This window comes from Hyperolius riggenbachi, chromosome 2 (assembly GCF_040937935.1).
Source record: "Hyperolius riggenbachi isolate aHypRig1 chromosome 2, aHypRig1.pri, whole genome shotgun sequence".
NCBI classification, from domain to species: domain Eukaryota; kingdom Metazoa; phylum Chordata; class Amphibia; order Anura; family Hyperoliidae; genus Hyperolius; species Hyperolius riggenbachi.
The window spans coordinates 441,182,626-441,204,878 of record NC_090647.1 but is presented as its reverse complement, the minus strand read 5'-3'; the positions used below and the strand labels follow the sequence as shown (position 1 = coordinate 441,204,878).

Below are 22,253 nucleotides of genomic sequence, written 5' to 3'. Positions count from 1 at the left end.
ATTTTTTAAATATCCTGTTTTTTGGGTGCCTCCTACCCCATTATTATATTTTTTTTCAGGACACCAACAGTCTGACATGTCATAGAGGGCATACCATCTATGAAATGTCAGTTGGAACGGACAGTAATGGACAACTAGGGCGATCTCTGTGGACCTTACATAGGATCTGCTGTAATGTCCATGGAATGGTTGCGGTCTAGTGTGAAGCCAGCCTTGGGGTGTGTCATTATTCGGAATAGCATGGTAAAGACAGGTTAGGGTTAGCCATATTGGAGGCTTAACTATTACTGTTAAAGGGGCACTATTGCAAAAAAATGTAAAATTTAAAATATCTGCAAACATGTACAAATAAGAAGTACATTTTTTTCCAGAGTAAAATGAGCCATAAATTACTTTTGTCCTATGTTGCTGTCACTTACAGTAGGTAGTAGAAATCTGGCAGAAGCGACAGGTTTTGGACTACTCCATCTCTTCATGGGGGGATTTGTGTTTTGTCTTGATTTGTGACTAAATGCCCTACCTTTCCCTTATCTGAATGTACTTTCTCCTGCTTTGAAGCAAATTTCTCTTTTCTTTAGTTATCCCCCTTTAGGCTGCTTACACACTAAGACGTTACAGGCGCACGTTAGTGCAGCCTGTAATGCTCCCCCCAACGCACAGCAATGTAACACAAGTGGGCTGTTCACACTGCCCACGTTGCGTTACATGTAACGCTGCATGTTCTCCCGAAGGTGCGGCATGCTACGGCGTTACAGCGGCTTAAGCCGCGTTAGACTGTTTGCACATGCTCAGTCAGGTTGGGGAGGAGCAGAGAGCGTCCATGCACATGGCTAATTAATATTCACTGCACGTTGTGACGTGCAGTGTTTACTTCCTGGTGCGGCCGCTCTGTGCGGTGATTGGCCGACGGGACCACGTGATGCCGCATGCGTCCAAGAGTACGCATCACGGACGCCAGTGAGCTGCACAACGCGGCTCACTCCGACGTCCACATCGAAGAGCACCAGGCCTTGCGTTAGGTGCACGTTATGCGACCTTAACGTAGCACCTAACGCAACGTCTTGGTGTGCAAGTAGCCTTAATGTCTTAGGTCTTAGGTCTGTATGAAAATGTAAAGCCTTGCAGACACACTGGGCCGTATGCAATTAATTATTTCTCCTTAATTTTCTCCTAGGTGATAATTTTAAACTGTGCAATAAAATGCCTTTTAAGCCACCAGAAATCAAGAAAATAATCAAAATAATTTTCATTGTACCTTTCCAACTACTTTTGGTACTTTTTTAGTTAGAAAGTACTGAAAAGTCAGTTTAAATCAAAGATGAAAAATTATCTCCCAGGAGAAAACGCAGATGAAAAAAGTGAATTGCATATGGCCCACTACAGGGTTCTTGGCAGAGGTGGATGGTTAAAGGCATCTGTGCTCAAAAATCTGGCAAATGTACAGCAGCCCCATGTGTTGGTGAGAGGTCTGGACTGCTGATTTTTATTTCACATCAGCTTATCAGCCAGATGAAAGCTGTGCAACTGATTGTTAGGATTTGGAAAACGTTTTGTTCCTTGAGTTGGGTTTTAATGCAGCCATATTGTGTGGGAACATCAGTGGAGCTAAAGATAGAAACAGTGTATTGCTGGTAACTTATGGCAATTCTGTCCACCTCCTCTGGGTTTCCCGCATCAGCTTTGTTTGTCATTCATTAGATGTACAGAACATTGCTCACTTCTCATCAGTATGCCAGTGGTTTTGTTTTTCAGGGAAATTGCTGGTGAAAGCAGCAGTCCTCTCCCAGGGGCCCTCACTCACTCTTGTAATGCTAGCTTTATGCGCTCCTGGGACTTTTCTTGCTCTTACAGCCTTTAAAGATCACTGATAGTGTGTGGAGCTGTCATGGTAACTTCAGGCAGCCCTGTTCTCCCAGCAGACCTTCATTGTAACCTTTCTCTAGCCTTTTGTCATTGAGCAAAGAGAGCGAAACATGATGTAAGAGTCAGCATTAAAGCAGGGATTGTATGCATGGGAAGTGATAATATCTGATCTTACATACAAATCTGTGTATGTACAATATATAGTCAGTTATTTTAACTTGTCTAGAAAATAAATGTTTTTACAGTGTTTTGTGATACAAGTTATTTGGCCCCAAGTTAGGCCCGGTTCACATTAGCGGTCGCCGTCCGGAATCGCCGTGCCGGAGCCGGACCGCATGCAGAACGGACGGAACGGACGCACGGCATAGCAATGAAAGCCTATGCGTCCGTTCACATGCGTCCGTTTCGTCCGGACCGGATCCGGACCTGATCTGGACTCCGGCATAAGACCCAACATGCGCTATTTTTTGGTCCGGCTCCTCCGGCAGCCGTATCCGGAGCGGAGCCGGACTGCACCATCCGGCCAATACAAACCAATGAGAACCGGAGAGCGCACAACACACTGGCTAAAAATCCGGATGTTCTACCCCACTTCCTATGCGTATTGTAGCGGCGATTTTGGATGGGGACACATGGGCAAGCATTTTGGAGTGGAGCAGCAGTGACTTTAAACGTGCTGGAGATGTTGGCAGTATGTCGGAGGTGGAGGTGAGTGCTAAACAGCGGAGGGCCTGATTCCACAGGTCCACCTTCTGCTGACCTCCCAGACCCCAACATTTTTATTTTATTTCTACTATCTTTTGCCAAACGGATCCGGATCGCATCCTGATGAACACCTGATGCAAACTGACCGGATCCGGATCAGAACCGTACGGTTCCGATCCGGATCCGGTCCGGAACCGGTCAGGTCATCTGGTCCGTTTGGCAGAGAACCGCAAGTGTGAACCAGGCCTTAGGCAAAAATCGGTCTGGAAATTGGGTCTCATTCAGTAAGACTGAGCCCAAATTATGATAAAAACAGAGTAATTCAGCGGCCAGTTATAGCTGGAAGCCGTATTATGTCTTTCCCCAGTGTCAATGGCAGCCTGGAGGGGGAATAGTAATTAACCACTTAACGACCGCCCACTGCACATGGGCGGCCGGAAAGTGGATCCCACAAGGACCACCGCATGTACGAGAGGCGGCGGTCCTTGTACGGGCATGCGCGGAGCGATCGCGTCATTCGTGACACGATCCTCTGCCGGGGACTGGCTCCGCCCCCCTCGTGCTGTAACCCGCCGGCCGTTCGGAAGCGCCGGCGGGTTACTAGCACCTGGATCGCCGCATACAAAGTGTATAATACACTTTGTAATGTATACAAAGTATATTATACAGGCTGCCTCCTGCCCTGGTGGTCCCAGTGTCCAAGGGACCACCAGGGCAGGCTGCAGCCACCCTAGTCTGCACCCAAGCACACTGATTTCCCCCCCCCGCCCCCTGATCGCCCACAGCACCCCTCAGACCCCCCCCCCCCCCCCCCTGCCCACCCCCCAGACCCCTGTTTGCACCCAATCACCCATCAATCACTCCCTGTCACTATCTGTAAACGCTATTTTTTTTATTAGGTCCCTAACTGCACCCTGGGGACTCCTGATCTCCCCCCCACCGCTCAGATTCTCCCCAGACCCCCCCCCCCCCTTGTGTACTGTATGCATCTATCCCCCCTGATCACCTGTCAATCACCCATCAATCACCCCCTGTCACTGCCACCCATCAATCAGCCCCTAACCTGCCCCTTGCGGGCAATCTGATCACCCACCCACACCAATAGATCGCCCGCAGATCCGACATCAGATCACCTCCCAAGTGCAGTGTTTACATCTGTTCTCTACCCTAAACACCCACTAATTACCCATCAATCACCCCCTGTCACTGCTACCCACCAGATTAGACCCCTATCTGCCCCTAGGGCACTCAATCACCCACCCACACCCTCAGAACGCCCTCAGACCCCAGCCCTGATCACCTCGCCAGTGCATTGCTTGCATCTATTCCCCCCTCTAATCACACCTTGAGACACCCATCAATCACCTCCTGTCACCCCCCCTAGCACTCCTATCCATCAGATCAGGCCCAATACAACCCGTCATCTAAAAGGCCACCCTGCTTATGACCGGTTCCACAAAATTCGCCCCCTCATAGACCACCTTTCATCAAAATTTGCAGATGCTTATACCCATGAACAGTCATTTTGAGACATTTGGTTTCCAGACTACTCACGGTTTTGGGCCCGTAAAATGCCAGGGCGGTATAGGAACCCCACAAGTGACCCCATTTTAGAAAAGACACCCCAAGGTATTCTGTTAGGTGTATGACGAGTTCATAGAAGATTTTAATTTTTGTCAAAAGTTAGCGGAAATTGATTTTTATTGTTTTTTTTTTCCACAAAGTGTCATTTTTCACTAACTTGTGACAAAAAATAAAATCTTCTATGAACTCACCATACACCGAACAGAATACCTTGGGGTGTCTTCTTTCTAAAATGGGGTCACTTGTGGGGTTTCTATACTGCCCTGGCATTTTAGGGGCCCTAAACCATGAGGAGTAGTCTAGAAAACAAATGCCTCAAAATGACCTGTGAATAGGACGTTGGGCCCCTTAGCGCACCTAGGCTGCAAAAAAGTGTCACACATGTGGTATCGCCGTACTCAGGAGAAGTAGTATAATGTGTTTCGGGGTGTATTTTTACACATACCCATGCTGGGTGGGAGAAATCTCTCTGTAAATGGACAATTGTGTGTAAAAAAAAAAAAAATCAAACAATTGTCGATTACAGAGGTATTTCTCCCACCCAGCATGGGTATGTGTAAAAATACACCCCAAAACACATTATACTACTTCTCCTGAGTACGGCGGTACCACATGTGTGGCACTTTTTTGCACCCTAACTGCGCTAAGGGGCCCAAAGTCCAATGAGCACCTTTAGGCTTTACAGGGGTGCTTACAATTAGGCACCCCCCAAAATGCAAGGACAGTAAACACACCCCACAAATTACCCCATTTTGGAAAGTAAACACTTCAAGGTATTCAGAGAGGAGCATAGTGAGTCCGTGGCAGATTTCATTTTTTTTTTTTGCCGCAAGTTAGCAGAAATGGAAACTTTTTTTTTTGTTTTTTTGTCACAAAGTGTCATTTTCCGCTAACTTGTGCCAAAAAATAAAATCTTCTATTAACTCACCATGCCTCTCAGTGAATACTTTGGGATGACTTCTTTCCAAAATGGGGTCATTTGGGGGGTATTTATACTATCCTGGAATTCTAGCCCCTCATGAAACATGACAGGGGGTCAGAAAAGTCAGAGATGTTTGATACACCATAGTTTGTAAACGCTATAACTTTTACCCAAACCAATAAATATACACTGAATGGGTTTTCTTTTAAATCAAAAACATGTTTGTCCACATTTTTCGTGCTGCATGTATACAGAAATTTTACTTTATTTGAAAAATGTCAGCACAGAACGAGCGAGCAATAAACCGTGAAAGCTGCAGTGGTCTGAATGGAAAAAAAGGGTCTGGGTAAAGCCCACGGTCCTCAAGTGGTTAACACTGGGACATTTGCGGGAGCAGGGTAAGCCGTTTTTTTTTTCCAACTCTATGGCCCTAGTGAAGCTGCGCTTGGTACATGCAGACACACTGTCTCTTACTGGTCATGGTTCATTGAAGGAGAGACAGAAAAGTAAGCAAGTAATTGTATTTGTAGAACGTTCCTGAAATTCCATATTCATATTGTACTTGTTGCATTTTTCTTGAAATTCCATATTCTTCTTTTGGGTTTAAAGTTAAAACTTAAATGGGGGAAAAGAAGTTCAGTTTTACTTACTTGGTGCTTCTTCCAGTCCCTTGTAGCCGTGAAGATCCCTTGGTTTTTCGTCCATACCTCTCTCCTTTTTTGCCTCTGAACTGAAGCAATGCTGGAATACTGTTCATGCACAGTCCTGTCCCCACCTCCTCGATCACGCGCCATTGGTGCACGTAGAACTCTCCAGGCCATGGGAGCGCACAGAACCCTCCAGGCCATGGGAGCGTGATCAGGGGTGCCCCTCGATGGGACAATGCATAAACAGAAGTCCATGACTGGACAACGCAGCGAGTTTTCAGAGGGACACGGCGGCACAAAGGAGAGCCACAGGAGGAAACTGAGGAACCTGCAAGGTTACAAGGTGCTGGAGCAAGCCCTTCTTTCCCCCACTTAAGGTTCACTTTAGGGCTTGAAAATGACAGTTTGAAGTTCTGACACATGTTTCACATCACAATTACATTCCTGCTGCTCATTCAGCTCCTACACCAGAATAACAGCCTTTTAAACTTTTCATCACTATTCTGTTATCGGGAGTGTTTTTTTTCTTCACAGCCATAAAAAAATATTTATGGCTTCTAAATGGTTTTCAGGATAGTTGCCTACCATCCAACTGCACAGATAAAGCACTGGTTTTATAAAGGCACAGGCAAGTGCCAAGTAGGATTGGTACTATATGTTCACATGCATATCTCATCATGCTACATTTCACTTCAGAGGCCTTTTAATTAAGCTGAGCTATTGGATGAGAGGCAAGTACAAAACAGTGGAGTCATCAATCTGTCAGATGAATAGAACAGACTACCATAAAAGAACAAAGGCACTTATGTTTTATACACATAGAAGCATTGTGGCTTGGTGTACATCAAAGTGAAGTGTAGATTGCTCTCGACCATGCATGTGTTCAGCCCCCCCCAGATGCATCTCCAAGGAAACTGAGTACCGGATCAGGTCAGCTGAGTGCATTGTTCCCCCTTAGCATTTTTATCTTTGATATGTACGTGCTCTGTTGTGAAGGCCATAAATTTGCATTCAATCACCACAATGGACACTGGCACAATGGATATTTGTAACAAATCTTGTGGTTGAGGTATAATGTGGGGAGAAAAAGCTGAGTCTATACTTACCTGGGACTTCTTTCAGCCCAATATCTGAGGTCCCTCTGTGTCCCCCGGTCCCCTCCATTATGCCACTGTCACCATATGCGCTGTCCTAACTGCATGAACCACCTCAACTGTGCACCTGTTGCCAGGAGCGCTCTGTGAACACATAGTTCATAAAACCTGCAATTGCGCATGCGCAGAATGCTCCCGGATACAGGAGCACGATCGAGGTAGCACATGGCTGAACATGCGCTGTTGTTCATGACTGAGCCCGTCGCAAATTTTACCAGTTGACAGTGGCAAAACGAAGGGGACCGGAAGGACACCAATGGACCTCAAATGCTTCGAGGTAGAACAACTCAATTTTTTCCCCCTCGCGTAACCGCTCCTTCAAATCATTTGGCTGCCATGAGTAGTGTGTACCTAGCCTAGTTGTTCTTGGAGAGAGACAATTATACTAAATGGTATATTGGCTAAATGGTTAGCACTTTCTCCTTGCTGTGCTTGCTTTTGACAGAAGACTATTCTGCATGGATATTTGTTGTTTACATGTGTTTCATTGCACATTCCAAAAAACACACTGTAAAGGTAAAGTGCACCTAAAATGGTTACAGAAGTTCTAGTCTGAAACTATCCCCATGTACATGGTGCCAGTACTTACATACTGCATTACCTCACTGTCAAGCATTGTCCGCTTCTTCCCCTTTATACACACAGTGACATAGATCCCCACTCGGCCATCTGAGCATATAAACGGGAGTAGAAGGTGAGCAGGATCTCTGTCATTCTTTGAGTACAAAGAGGAGGGAGCTAACCGTGCTTCGAAGTCCATCTTTGGGTGAATGCACTGACAGTTGGGTTGTCCAGAGTTGCACAGCAGGGACCACGTCCCTATAAGTGTGTTGCAGATTGCAAGTACCAGCACCACAGAATGTCTTTTTTTTTTTTTATTTTTTTTTTATTTTAGACCACTTCAGGTACACTTTCATGTACACTTTTTAAATTTGCTTCCCTTAAAATAGCCTTACACTATGTTATGGACTATGAGGATAATGGGGTATATAAGATTGCAATTTCCTCAATGCTTTACCCTGCAAAGCTCTGTGGAAAATGTCGGTGCCATATAAATGCATAATAAATAACAAACTGTAACCCGGTACTTCCTGTGTGGGAAGCATTTGTGCCTGTAACTCAAGGCAGCTCCTTTTGCTTTCCATGCACTGTATAATGAACATTGAAAGCAGGAGAAACATTTCAGGGGATCCAATAGTGCTTTTCACATTGTGGAGGTCAAACACTCAGAAATCGCCACGAATTTTAAAACCGTAATATCAGTTAATTCATGCTTCCTCTTTGACTGCACTTTTTTGGATAGAAGTCTAATTTCTAGTCATCTGTACAGTCAGAATAGTTGCTTTCCAAACCTTGGATTTGTAAAAATAGCTAGTCAATAAAAGCCATTACCTACTACAACCTATTATTTTGAAAGTTTATGTTGAAAACTACGCCCAGGCAGGAATAAACAGCCACAAACTAGAATAGAATAGGTTTCAACTACGGCCATCCAAAATCGGTTAAAGTGGATCTGAGATGAACTTTTATTCATTGCATAATTGTGTTCCTTACATATAGTTTATAGGGCATTCCTCAAGCCAAATACTTTTTTTTAAAATTCCCTATAAACTAAACAAGCCTCGCCCACAGCTTCTCCAAAACGCCAAGGCACTCAGACCCATGTAGCAAGGTAGCTCAGTCTAGGCAGGAGGAGGAGGTGGTTACTAGCCAGAGATTTCAGAAGCAGAGGGGAGGGGGAGTGAATTTTTCACAGGCTGAGGGGTGGAGACACAGTTGCAGATTACCTGTGTAATGATGACAAACAGAACATGGCCACTCTCATTGTATCACAGGAATAAATCATCATAAACTGTTGAAGCTGTATGCCGCCAGATTTGCTGTGTAAACTATCTAAACTTTAGATAAGATATATAGACAAGTTACTTGTTCTAGTTAGTTTTTCATCTCGGATCCACTTTAAATAAATTCAGAACAGCTTGTGTTTCGATCCCAGCCATGCATCACAGGTTTGCTTTTAAAATGTATAAGATGTGTATGCAGAACTTGGAAATCAGTATATAGTATAGTGACTGCAGCAAAATGTCATTTTACAGAGTTTAAAAAACATTTTTATTTGTTTTTTTTAATCAATTTTCTCAACTACAAGGCCCTTTTTGAAAAAAAAAAAATTGGGGACTTGTTCCCATTTTGGGCCATTTGTAAGTTGGAAACTACATTTAGTTTAAAACAAATTCAAAGTACATTGAAATCAACCAAAAAACACAGTTTAGTTTATACTAGTTGTCCAAAGTAAATTATTTATCCATGTTTTCCTATGTATAACACATGACACAACTTACAAACTCCCGGTACCTAACCCGTTTGTAAGTTGGTGTGTATGTATATGTACTGTGTATACTGTATATATTATATTATAATAAATAAATACATATATATATATTGTATATCTTAAAGAAAACCTAAACTGAAAATAAAAATAAAAATAAGCATACACAAGTCATACTTACCTTCCATGTAGTCTACTCCTTAGTGTCTTACTCCTGTCCCACGTCCTGTTTGTTCACTGTGATCAAGGGAATTTTTTCCGTCCTCCATTTTGAAAATAGCCATTACCCATAACCGCTTTCTGGTCAGCACACAGTTAAACTGTAGCATCGCCCATTTGAGCCATAGGGAAACATGGACATTAACGGGCACATTAGTTGTCCACTCAGCTATAACTGACAGCAACTGATATTTTATTGACAGCAACTGATATATTTCAGATCTGACAAAATGTTGTCAGAACTGGAAGGGATCATTGTCAGAAGAAAATAGTGAGCTTCTGAGAGGAACTGATGGCAAGGTAACTATGCAATGTTCATTTCAAGTTACCTCATGTGTTTAGTTTAAATATTTTTACTCAGTACAGGTTCTCTTTAAGTTTCAAAGTTTGCTATGCTGCCTATGTGCTATTTTTAGGTAACTACAGAGCTAAAGGACCACTATAGCGGAAAAAGTAAGCAGTTAAAATCTGTCAGTTTTTGGACTTCTCCTCATGGGGGATTCTCAGGGTTTTCTTTGTTTTCAAAATCATCATCTGAGCACAGCAGTTGCTAAGTCTAACTACCAACATAGTGAGATACCAGCCAGACTCCCTACTCACTTGTGTACTATGCTGGCAGTTAGTCTTGTCAACTGTCAATCAGGGAATGCTTTTGTAAAGAACAAAATAAATACTACCCTCCCATGAGGAATGATCTAGTCCAAAACCTGTCAGATTTTAACTGCTTACCTTTTTTTTGCTACAGTGGTCCTTTAACACGATTTTCATTCTTTTTATTTGCATTTTTAACACCATTCCAAATTTCTTCTGGACCTGATACATGGAAAGTTGTTACAATCTTCTCATGTTAATTGACTGTCCTGGTATGTGTTCTGTCCCTGTATATAGCGAGCTTTTGAATGGGCAGCCAGTGATGAAGTTGCTAGACAGAACCTATGCTATTCTAACATCCTTTATGACGCAAGTAGTATATAGTAGTACTTTGTCATTTGGATAACTGTTCTTGTTGTAACTAAACAGAGGAAAGTAGTTCCCTTTAAGTACCGCACCACTCCAAAATAATAATCAAACATCAACTTTATTCAATATATATAAAAACACTTAAAAACCAAAATGAGCAACCATGTCAAAAATACTGGGGTTACATTCAATAATGAAAAGTACATAAAATCTCCACATAATGTATCAAAAACCAATAATGCACCTATACAAATAAATATGCATAACTGTGAACGTCCACATTGCTACCCAAGCAATGTGAAAAAAGGTAGGAAGCGAACCAGCATCACAGAGGTGAAAGACCGTGATGAAAAGTGAACAAGTGAAAAAACAAAAACAAACAAAGGAGACCAGTACAGTTAGACCAGAGTAAAGTGCTAGAGTGCATGAAAGGTCAGCGTTATAACGCTATGAAGAAAGTGCAGTAATATTGAAAAAGTGCTGTGTGCAACAAGTGACAAGCAGCGACTAGCGCTGTGAAGGAGCTGAAGCTTACCTAAGGTCTATATGTGGAGAAGGAATGACATGGTGAGCCGACCTGCCGTCGCGATTCGCCGCTTTCCGCAATGTAGCGGCTTCCTCTGGGCATGAAAATTTAAAAGTGATCTCGGAAATATAAGGAGAAGGACCAAAGTGGGCGGGCCTATAGATACACCTATCACATACCGTTTGTGCGCGGCCACGCACAACGGGAAGGCTCTGCAGCGCTAAATAGCGCTGCATCACTTCCCTCTCCTACCGCTAGGAATTCTGGGTAATGTAGTCTCCGAGGATAGAATAAGAGGAAATGAATACAAGCTGATGAAAGTGGCAATAGAAGCCACAAATTATAGAAATAATTAAAAATAAGAAAGCACAAGAGATATCATTAAACCATGGTGTATAAATACACCGAACATATATCAAAACAGAATAACAAATGAGTTTAATACTATAAATACCAAGACGCCGCCGATGTCGCCATCATGTGGTCAAAAACCATAAGTACAATAAACATCTTTAACACAATATCAAATAGGTTATAATGCATTAGAATACACATGAAAACATTTTTTCTATTAGAGAACTCTTCAGGAGAAGCCACCAATCCCATATAGGAAGGAATAATCGTCTTCTAGGTTCCAGAACAGGAATTGCAGTCAACTTACTAAAAACAAACAGACAAAAGGAAAATTATTTTATTTTATTTTATTTTATGGTCACGGCTCCTATCAACCAATCTGTTACAATCCTTCAATCCCTCAGGAATGCCCAATTGATATGAAGACAGTAGATCCAACAAAAGAGACAATTTTAGACAAGAGGACTACTCACAAGACCTCCACGTCTCAGGAGCCCCCAAAGACCAACCTAAGTCATGTCAAGTGGTGGAGATGAGAAATCACCACACGAACACCATATGGAACGTGAGGTCTGGTGCATGCATAGAAGGGAGCAAGAAGAAACAAGGAACACGGGGGGAGGAAGAGGTAACCACTCACCAAAGGGCGGGGGGGGGGGGGGGGAAGAAAGGGGGAGGGAGGGGAGGGGAGGGGAAAAGGGGAAGGGGGGTTATTTGTAACTTTCAATGTAAAAATCCCAAAAAGGAGAAGTCCTCATTCAAACCTACCGGTGATCTGGACCCCAAATCAAAGATCCACTTGGTTTCTTGTCTAAGAAGTGCTGCTACCACATTACCGCCCCTGGAAGACAAAACGACATGTTTTAGGCCACATACAGTCCAACCAACAGTACTACCCGCATGGGTTTTCAATGCATGGTCTGCAACCGGGGTAAGTATTTTTCCCTCTGCAGCATCCCTCTCCGCCAAACGAATGGTGGAGAGGTGCTTTTGTATTCTAGTTTTGAGTTTGTTTTTTGTTTGTCCTACATAGTACAAATTGCAGGGGCACCTCAGTAGATATATCACTGCCTCAGTTTGACAATTAATGAATTCATTGATACGGTGTACTCTATTCGTCCTAGGACTACAAACCTCCTTTGTGGGTATCATGAGTGGACAGATGTTGCAACGGCCACATGGAGAGGCTTTACTTTATGGCAAAAAAAAGACAACAGAACAGTGTGGTGAGGATGTGTACACCATACAACACATGTTGGAATGAGTTGAGAGAGGTGATGTCTAGACATTGGCCAATTTTACACACTGACCCAGTGTTGAAGAATTATATTACAGATAGACCGTCTTTAACAGCCAAGAGGGCTCCAAATTTTAAAGATCAATTGTGTAGGAGCCATTTTCAGAGATCTTTGAGCAGAGGCCATGGAGTAAAGGGGAGTTTTCCATGTGGCCGTTGCAACATCTGTCCACTCATGATACCCACAAAGGAGGTTTGTAGTCCTAGGACGAATAGAGTACACCGTATCAATGAATTCATTAATTGTCAAACTGAGGCAGTGATATATCTACTGAGGTGCCCCTGCAATTTGTACTATGTAGGACAAACAAAAAACAAACTCAAAACTAGAATACAAAAGCACCTCTCCACCATTCGTTTGGCGGAGAGGGATGCTGCAGAGGGAAAAATACTTACCCCGGTTGCAGACCATGCATTGAAAACCCATGCGGGTAGTACTGTTGGTTGGACTGTATGTGGCCTAAAACATGTCGTTTTGTCTTCCAGGGGCGGTAATGTGGTAGCAGCACTTCTTAGACAAGAAACCAAGTGGATCTTTGATTTGGGGTCGAGATCACCGGTAGGTTTGAATGAGGACTTCTCCTTTTTGGGATTTTTACATTGAAAGTTACAAATAACCCCCCTTCCCCTTTTCCCCTCCCCCCCCCTCCCTCCCCCTTTCTTCCCCCCCCCCCCCCGCCCTTTGGTGAGTGGTTACCTCTTCCTCCCCCCGTGTTCCTTGTTTCTTCTTGCTCCCTTCTATGCATGCACCAGACCTCACGTTCCATATGGTGTTCGTGTGGTGATTTCTCATCTCCACCACTTGACATGACTTAGGTTGGTCTTTGGGGGCTCCTGAGACGTGGAGGTCTTGTGAGTAGTCCTCTTGTCTAAAATTGTCTCTTTTGTTGGATCTACTGTCTTCATATCAATTGGGCATTCCTGAGGGATTGAAGGATTGTAACAGATTGGTTGATAGGAGCCGTGACCATAAAATAAAATAAAATAAAATAATTTTCCTTTTGTCTGTTTGTTTTTAGTAAGTTGACTGCAATTCCTGTTCTGGAACCTAGAAGACGATTATTCCTTCCTATATGGGATTGGTGGCTTCTCCTGAAGAGTTCTCTAATAGAAAAAATGTTTTCATGTGTATTCTAATGCATTATAACCTATTTGATATTGTGTTAAAGATGTTTATTGTACTTATGGTTTTTGACCACATGATGGCGACATCGGCGGCGTCTTGGTATTTATAGTATTAAACTCATTTGTTATTCTGTTTTGATATATGTTCGGTGTATTTATACACCATGGTTTAATGATATCTCTTGTGCTTTCTTATTTTTAATTATTTCTATAATTTGTGGCTTCTATTGCCACTTTCATCAGCTTGTATTCATTTCCTCTTATTCTATCCTCGGAGACTACATTACCCAGAATTCCTAGCGGTAGGAGAGGGAAGTGATGCAGCGCTATTTAGCGCTGCAGAGCCTTCCCGTTGTGCGTGGCCGCGCACAAACGGTATGTGATAGGTGTATCTATAGGCCCGCCCACTTTGGTCCTTCTCCTTATATTTCCGAGATCACTTTTAAATTTTCATGCCCAGAGGAAGCCGCTACATTGCGGAAAGCGGCGAATCGCGACGGCAGGTCGGCTCACCATGTCATTCCTTCTCCACATATAGACCTTAGGTAAGCTTCAGCTCCTTCACAGCGCTAGTCGCTGCTTGTCACTTGTTGCACACAGCACTTTTTCAATATTACTGCACTTTCTTCATAGCGTTATAACGCTGACCTTTCATGCACTCTAGCACTTTACTCTGGTCTAACTGTACTGGTCTCCTTTGTTTGTTTTTGTTTTTTCACTTGTTCACTTTTCATCACGGTCTTTCACCTCTGTGATGCTGGTTCGCTTCCTACCTTTTTTCACATTGCTTGGGTAGCAATGTGGACGTTCACAGTTATGCATATTTATTTGTATAGGTGCATTATTGGTTTTTGATACATTATGTGGAGATTTTATGTACTTTTCATTATTGAATGTAACCCCAGTATTTTTGACATGGTTGCTCATTTTGGTTTTTAAGTGTTTTTATATATATTGAATAAAGTTGATGTTTGATTATTATTTTGGAGTGGTGCGGTACTTAAAGGGAACTACTTTCCTCTGTTTAGTTACATGTACCTAGATTGTTCCTTTCTGCACACCCATGCAATATTACCCTTATTTTTGGGAAATGGGAGATGGTGCTTGCCCATAATGTTTGTAGAGAACTGTTCTTGTTGTATCTAGTTTCATTCTGCCTGACTGAATAGATACAGTGCAGTGTGAACACCCCCATGCTGTGTAATGTCTGTCTGTGGCTGGAATGAGTTAATGCTGTGAAAGCATCCTTCATCTGATAGGGATGATCATTGGCTGTGATACCTAAGGGAGCCTTGCTGAAGCAGTGATGCAATTTGTATTTACCTATTACAGCCCTTCTAGTGACGGCAAACATATGTATCCGCCTCCTTCTCTTTTTTTTTTTCCTCTTCTTGCTGGGTATGAGCTCATTCCCCTCAGATTTGGTGGTGTAAGTCATTTTACAGCTGCACTTGTCACATTTAACAATATCCAGTCTTTGTTTGAAGCTGCATCTAGACTGAGGGGCTATCAGAGCAACTTCTATTTGTGTCTGTGTCCTGCTAGGAGCGGCTAGAGGCAATGATGAGACGCTCCCATGAACGCAGCCAGCAGCTGGAACAGAAGCAGAAGAGATGGTCCTGGGGAGGTGCCCTGGTAGCTGGAAAAGAGGGTAAGTGCCTCCAGCCTGCATTGCAGGTCTGCAATACTCTGCAATATGTCTCACTTACATGGATTGCAAATATATTCTATATTGCTAATGGTGACCTATATCAGTTAATATGACTAACTAGCTGATTGCTGTGTTTCTGCTCTGACCAGTAGACTGGTGATGTGCTTTATTAGCGTTATCCTGAGATCGGCTGCTTTTGTCTGCACAGATAACTGAAATAAATAAGATGCCTTACTAATTAGCTAAGTAGCGTCTGTTCCTGGTGAAGATCTTATTGATTATTGTGGAAACGCTGACACACTGAGAAATGTAAATGCTACAATAGGAAGCGATTGTACATATTACAGTTATGTCAGTTAGGCCTGGAGTTTAGTCTAGGAGGAGTGTCTGGATCTCCACTAGGCAGCAAACGGGAGTGTGCTGCAGATGATCGATTAACCTCCTGTGACGCTTCGAAAAAAATAAATAAAAATTGGGTGACGTAATGGAATCATGGAGCAGGGGAAGCCTTTGATGGCAGTATAGATCTGTGTTTACTGCTTGCATGTTATTCATTTAATAGCTGTAATTAGGCCTAGTCTATGCTTGCTGGCATTTTATTGTATATATATTTTTGTAACATTTGTCAGTTACTTTTCAGGGGATCTTTTGCATATAAACTGTGATGTGTATTGCCTTTATAATGTATCTTTACTTATAGTTGTGTAATGCATTTCTGTTGGATGGAAAATGATGTATTTTATCACTTCTTGTCTTGCTCTGGTTTTGTGCCGTGCAGGTGACTCAGAATCCCCCCTATCCCCCGTGCTAGGCTTATCTAGCAACACCCCTGACCCTGAGCCTGTGACCTCTGCTGCCGCTGATGAGGCCTCCAATGGTATATTATGAGCACCACACAACCACTGTGTGTCTCAATGTTCAGTCACATTAACGTCATCATCAGCCTAGCTGTCTCCTCTAAACCGTGTATCTGTCATGCTAGTACTTCCTGGAGTGTACCGTGTGCCACTGTGTACATTACTGTGTGTTTCTGATGGAACAGAGCATACTGCATGGCCTGCAGCATCATCACTGTCTTGTGAGCCATCCCACATCATGCTTGCCATTACCATCGCTTGACATTTCTAATGCTGCTGATTAAAAAATGAAATGGCAATAAAAATGTTTTCACAGCTGGTAGTTAACATTTCCATTAACGTATATATTACGCTGACATTTTTATGACACCCCGATGCATAATAATAAAGTCTGGAAAATTGACAATATGTGCATAGCAATCAATTGTTCTTGGCTAATAGGCAATGCAAGCCAAAGTACAGGTAATTAGTAAAGCGTGTGAAGGTGGGCGTTACAAATTGTATATTCGAAGTTGGCCCACCCTGTCAACAGGTGCTATTGAAGCACACCTGAAGTGAGTGATATGGAGGCTGGCCTATTTATTTCCTTTTAAACAATGCAGTTTACCTAGTGGTCCTTCGGAGTCTCTATTTCTCATACTCTTAAGGCTCCTACACACGTCCAACTTGATGCACAACCAACCGCACAACATGACCAACCACACAAGTTATTAACCTGCTAAGTACGTACACACACACCAACCAACTCATTTAAATACTATGCCTGCAAACTTCACAACATGTCTGCATTCAAAAACCATAAAGTTGTTCAAAAGTACACCCATTCCAACCTCCATGATAGTTGGTCAGATTGATCCACCGGTTGAATCTGGCAAACAACCTGTTATCAGTTGGTCATTTGGTTGCTTGGTAGCTGTACACACACACACACAACCTATCTTCCAACAGACAAGTTTGAAAGATAGTTGGACAGATTGTTGGTAGGTGTGTATGAGACTTAACCCCACTGTAACAATTTAAAGTGAACCCAAGGTGAGAATGATATGGAGGCTGGCATATTTATTTTCCTTTTAAACAATACCAGTTTCCTGGCAGCCCTGTTGATCTATTTGGCTGCAGTAGTGTCTGCATAATGGCTAATCTTGTCAGATCTGATAATATCAGAAACACCTGATCTACATATGCTTGTTCAGGGTCTATAGCTAAATGTATGATGCTGGGCATACATGGCTCGATTTTGCCGCTCGATCGATTCCCCGCTCGATTCCGCAGGCGATTCTCTTTTCTTCCACTCGTTTCTTATCTTCTTAGGCAGATGATCAGAAGGATAGCCAGGTAACTGGTATTGCTTAAAAGGAAATAAATATGCCAGCCTCTGTATCCCTCTCACTTCAGTTGTCCTTTAAGTTTTTTTTTTTTTTCTTGATTCAGATTTGCTTGAACTGCCTTGCATCTGATTCACTGTTGAAATGAGCACAGTGAAGTGTGAGCGTTCTTCACTTGAACATCTTATTTAGTAAATGAGCTCCACTCTCAACTGGGTCCTTACCAGGGAGAATCAATGAGATGCAAATATTTCCAGGTTCATGCAGATTTATGTAAATGTTTATGCACATACATGCAGCTTGAAAATGAACCAATCAAGCCCCACCAATTGTTGGTCCATTTTCAAGCTGCATATATTTGCATAAAATGTACATAAATCTGCATGAACTTGGAAATATTTGCGTCTCATTGATCATCCCTAGTCCTTGCATGATTTTTTTTGCTAAGCAAAGGAAATGTTCTTTCCAATATACCTCATCACAACAGACAGGATAGAATAGAAATGATTACAGCAGCTCAGTTGTGATCATGACCACAGGTTGTATTCCTGTGCTAAGGAATGATTTATATTGCTATATATCTGTCTTCTAACAAATAGCTTAGTTATATTTAGGCCTAATAGACATTAGTCACCTTATTCAGTAGGGTGTAGCTGTCCTGTATGTATAGTGTGTAGTCTGTAGTCTGCTTTGACACCGTCAATACATTTTATGTATGTACACGGCAGTCTTGTATACAGTAGCTTACTTGAGCTTCGTGGGACATTAATCTGGGTCTCCTCTATAGGTTTTATTAATTATCTGTCAGGATTTTCTGCCTAGTCATAATCCCCTGTCCTCCATCCCCCAAGACTTTATCTGATGAATAATGCAACAGACACGCCACATTATGTCAGTGGCACAGAATCCAGTAAGCAGTATGCAGATGTGTTCTGCTCAGCAGATTGCAATAAAGAAAATCTTTATTTTGATTGTCGGGAGGATTTGCTGCCATTAATGAATACTGCAGAATTCATACTTGTGAGATTATTACAGTACAGCTTTACTGTAGTGCGTGCCACTGAAGAGGTATGTTTAGCTTTACTATAACTGTATATATAATGTATATGGTCACTTTTTACAACACTGATTGCTTTGCAGTGCTGTATTGATGACAAATTCCAAAGAGGATAGGTTTAATCTGTAAGCAGTGTGGAGTGATGAAATCATTGCATATGTGTCTTTCCAGCCTCCACAGGTTGTTCATAGAGCGCAAACACAGCTGAGGTGCCTAGCGCAACCATTGTTCACATGAAGTGCAGTGCTGTACATTTTAATACGGTGTGTGTGTGTGATCTGCAAGGACATATGAAAGTCCATAGATTTTAATATTACAGTTTGCATCTGTGCAGTGCCTTGCTGTGGGATGCATTACCACACAGCAGCACATTTCCACACAGCACCACAGATTGGATGAAAGCTAAGCACACACAGTTTGCAAGCGTTTAAAGGGGACCTGACATGAGATCTATAGGATGCCATATTTATTTCCTTTTAAACAATACTAGTTGCCTGGCAGTCCTGCTGATCTTACTGGCTGCAGTAGTGACTGAATCACACCTAAAACAAGCATGCAGCTAATCTTGTCAGATTTTTGCCAAAAACACTTGATCTGCACGATTGTTCAGGGTCTATGGCTAAACTATTAGAGGCAGAGTGTCAGCAGGACAGCCAGACCATGCGTATTGTTTAAAATTAAATAACTATATCAGCCTCCATATCGTTCTTTTTTTAACTAGAAAAAATATCTTTAAAAAAATGCACACTAAATCGCTTAAAACAAATTGCATTAGGATGCACAAAATCCCACACAGAAATGCACTGTGGTGTACGGAGTTGAAAACTTATACAAACGTGAATGCACTTTATATCTTTTAGGGAGGGTGTACATTAGCACTAATATAGCACCCTTGTTCCTTCCACTTCTCTTAAAGGGATACTGTAGGGGGGTCGGGGGAAAATGAGCTGAACTTACCCGGGGCTTCTAATGGTCCCCCGCAGACATCCTGTGTTGGCGCAGCCACTCACCGATGCTCCGGCCCCGCCTCCAGTTCACTTCTGGAATTTCTGACTTTAAAGTCAGAAAACCACTGCGCCTGCACTCCCGTGTCCTCGCTCCCGCTGATGTCACCAGGAGTGTACTGCGCAGACACAGACCATACTGGGCCTGCGCTGTGCGCTCTTGATGACATCAGTGGGATCGAGGACACGGGCGTGCAGGCGCAGTGGTTTTCTGACTTTAAAGTCAGAAATTCCAGAAGTGAACTGGAGGCGGGGCCGGAGCATCGGTGAGTGGCTGCGCCAACACAGGATGTCTGCGGGGGACCATTAGAAGCCCCGGGTAAGTTCAGCTCATTTTCCCCCGACCCCCCTACAGTATCCCTTTAAAGGGATACTGTAGGGGGGTCGGGGGAAAATGAGTTGAACTTACCCGGAGCTTCTAAAGGTCCCCCGCAGACATCCTGTGTTGGCGCAGCCACTCAACCGATGGTCCGGCCCCGCCTCCGGTTCACTTCTGAAATTTCAGACTTTAAAGTCTGAAAACCACTGCTCCTGCGTTGCCGTGTTCTCGATCCCGCTGATGTCATCAAGAGCGCACAGCGCAGGCCCAGTATGGTCTGTGTCTGCGCAGTACACTCCTGGTGACATCAGCGGGAGTGAGGACACGGGAGTGCAGGCGCAGTGGTTTTCTGACTTTAAAGTCAGAAATTCCAGAAGTGAACCGGAGGCGGGGCCGGAGCATCGGTGAGTAGCTGCGCCAACACAGGATGTCTGCGGGGGACCATTAGAAGCCCCGGGTAAGTTCAGCTCATTTTCCCCCGACCCCCCCCTACAGTATCCCTTTAAATACACATACTGTTATTACAGTAAATAGAATCCCGAAGAGAGCTTTCCTGCACAGTGAATGGCTATTACACTATATCTCTGAATAGAGGGAAAGCAGCAGGATAGTCTATGCCCCCATGCAGTTACTTTCTTCTGTGGCTAGGAAAATATTACCTTGGAGCAACACTTTTCCACTGAGTGTAATGAATCCCAAGTGGAAGTTGGGCATTCTTCTCAGTCTAGAGCATACATGTCAACTCTGGCCTGCGGGCTAAATCTGGCCCGCAGTGCCATCAAATTTGGCCCACAAGTGGTTTTCCCACTTTGCATTATATTTGGCCCGCAAGCACTTGAATGCTAAGCCTATATGGCTAAGCTTCAAAGCTATGAAGTCACGAGGTTAAAGAAGAGGGGCGAATAGACACAAGGGAATTGTATATGAGAGGGAGGATGGCCACTAGACACCAGGGAATTGTATGGGGGAGGGAGGGGAGCCAATAGACACCAGGCCACTGTATGAGGAAGGGAGGTGGCCACTAGACATTCAGGCCGGCCTGCAACTTGGTCCCAGTTTTCAGTTTAGTCCCACTGTTCATTTGTGTTTGACAACCCAGGTCTAGAGCAAGGTTGACTGTTGGAGTTCCAAGGTATGGCTAACAATAGCAGTGCTGACGTTGTCTTTGTCTCATCTGCTTTGGAGGAGGTTCAGTAGATTTTACAAAGCCTGCTGTTAGGGCTCAACCTTATGTAGCAGAACTTTTGTAAGGTATAATATAGGAAGTCGGCACACCTTAGAACAGATTGGTGCTGTATAGCACAAACTTCTTGACCTGTCACTGATGCCATGGACATGCAGCCTTAGGGCCTATTTCTACTACACGCAGATTCTGGATGCAGACTCCAATGACTGCCTATGGGAAATCTGCATCAGATAAATCGTGTGTAGTGGAAACAGGCCTTTAGGCCTCGTTCACACTATACGCGCTGGCATGCACATTTCGACAGCACGTATAGTATGCGATCAGCAGGAACATCAGAAGTGCATAGAGAGCACTTCTGCCTATGCGTGTTGCGCAGCAGTGTGAGGTGCTATCGCACTTCTGCACGCTTGTTTGCCAAAGTGCTTTGCTGATCCCATTCACTGTAATGAATGAGATTGACGGCGTGCGATCGGGTGCGCTTGCGTCCCAAACGTACGGCCATATGTGTTGCCTAATGTGAACAAGGCAAAATGCTATCGCTATTGGATTTTGTCTTTATAAAAGAACCTGCCATTCTGAAATGTGGTGTATATGATAAATAGCAAAATATCAGTCCACTAGTTCATTATATAGCATTGACATTTCATGGTGTGATTATTATTATTATTATTTTTTATTTATATAGCGCCAGCATCTTCCGTAGCGCTGTACATAATACAAACAATGGGGAACAAATATACATAAGAAATACAAGACACTGTACAGTCATGACATTGAATAGAATAAATATAGATACATACATAGTTGATATGTAGTTGGTACATGTACATATGTTAAAATAACAGCAGTATGAGAAACACTAGGAGGAGGTCCCTGCCCTTGCGGGTTTACAATCTAGAGGGTAGTGGGGAGGAAACAAAAGGGAAGGAAACACAAGGATTAAGTGGATGAGCCAGTGTGCCTTCAGTGCTGCCTGTGATGGCATATATCCTATGTTGCATATTTATTTTCTGGGATACCGACCACCAATAAGCTTCAGCAGGTCTTGCTGTGATTCCCATTGGACTGCAGCATCTATCTTGCAGACTTACTTCTGTGAGGTAAATCGCCATCATTTCACCAGAGCTGAGGAAACTAACACTCCTATTCTGCCTCCTCCCTTCAGTTTG

The 22,253-nt window shown here is 43.2% G+C and overlaps 1 protein-coding gene across 8 annotated transcripts in view; it reads left to right on the top strand.

Annotated features, from left to right (window-relative positions):
* MAP7D2 (MAP7 domain containing 2) overlaps positions 1-22,253 on the top strand; it is a 179,033-nt gene that overhangs the window by 102,989 nt on the left and 53,791 nt on the right. For 5 of the 8 annotated variants that reach the window (XM_068270003.1, XM_068270002.1, XM_068270000.1 and 2 more), the window contains exons 4-5: positions 15,231-15,336; positions 16,115-16,213. In XM_068270003.1, coding sequence (XP_068126104.1) covers positions 15,231-15,336; positions 16,115-16,213 — 205 coding nt within the window. Of the gene's footprint in view, positions 1-15,035; positions 15,115-15,230; positions 15,337-16,114; positions 16,214-22,253 lie in introns of those variants that run through there. The other 3 variants (XM_068270001.1, XM_068270004.1, XM_068270005.1) reach the window with 2 other exon arrangements.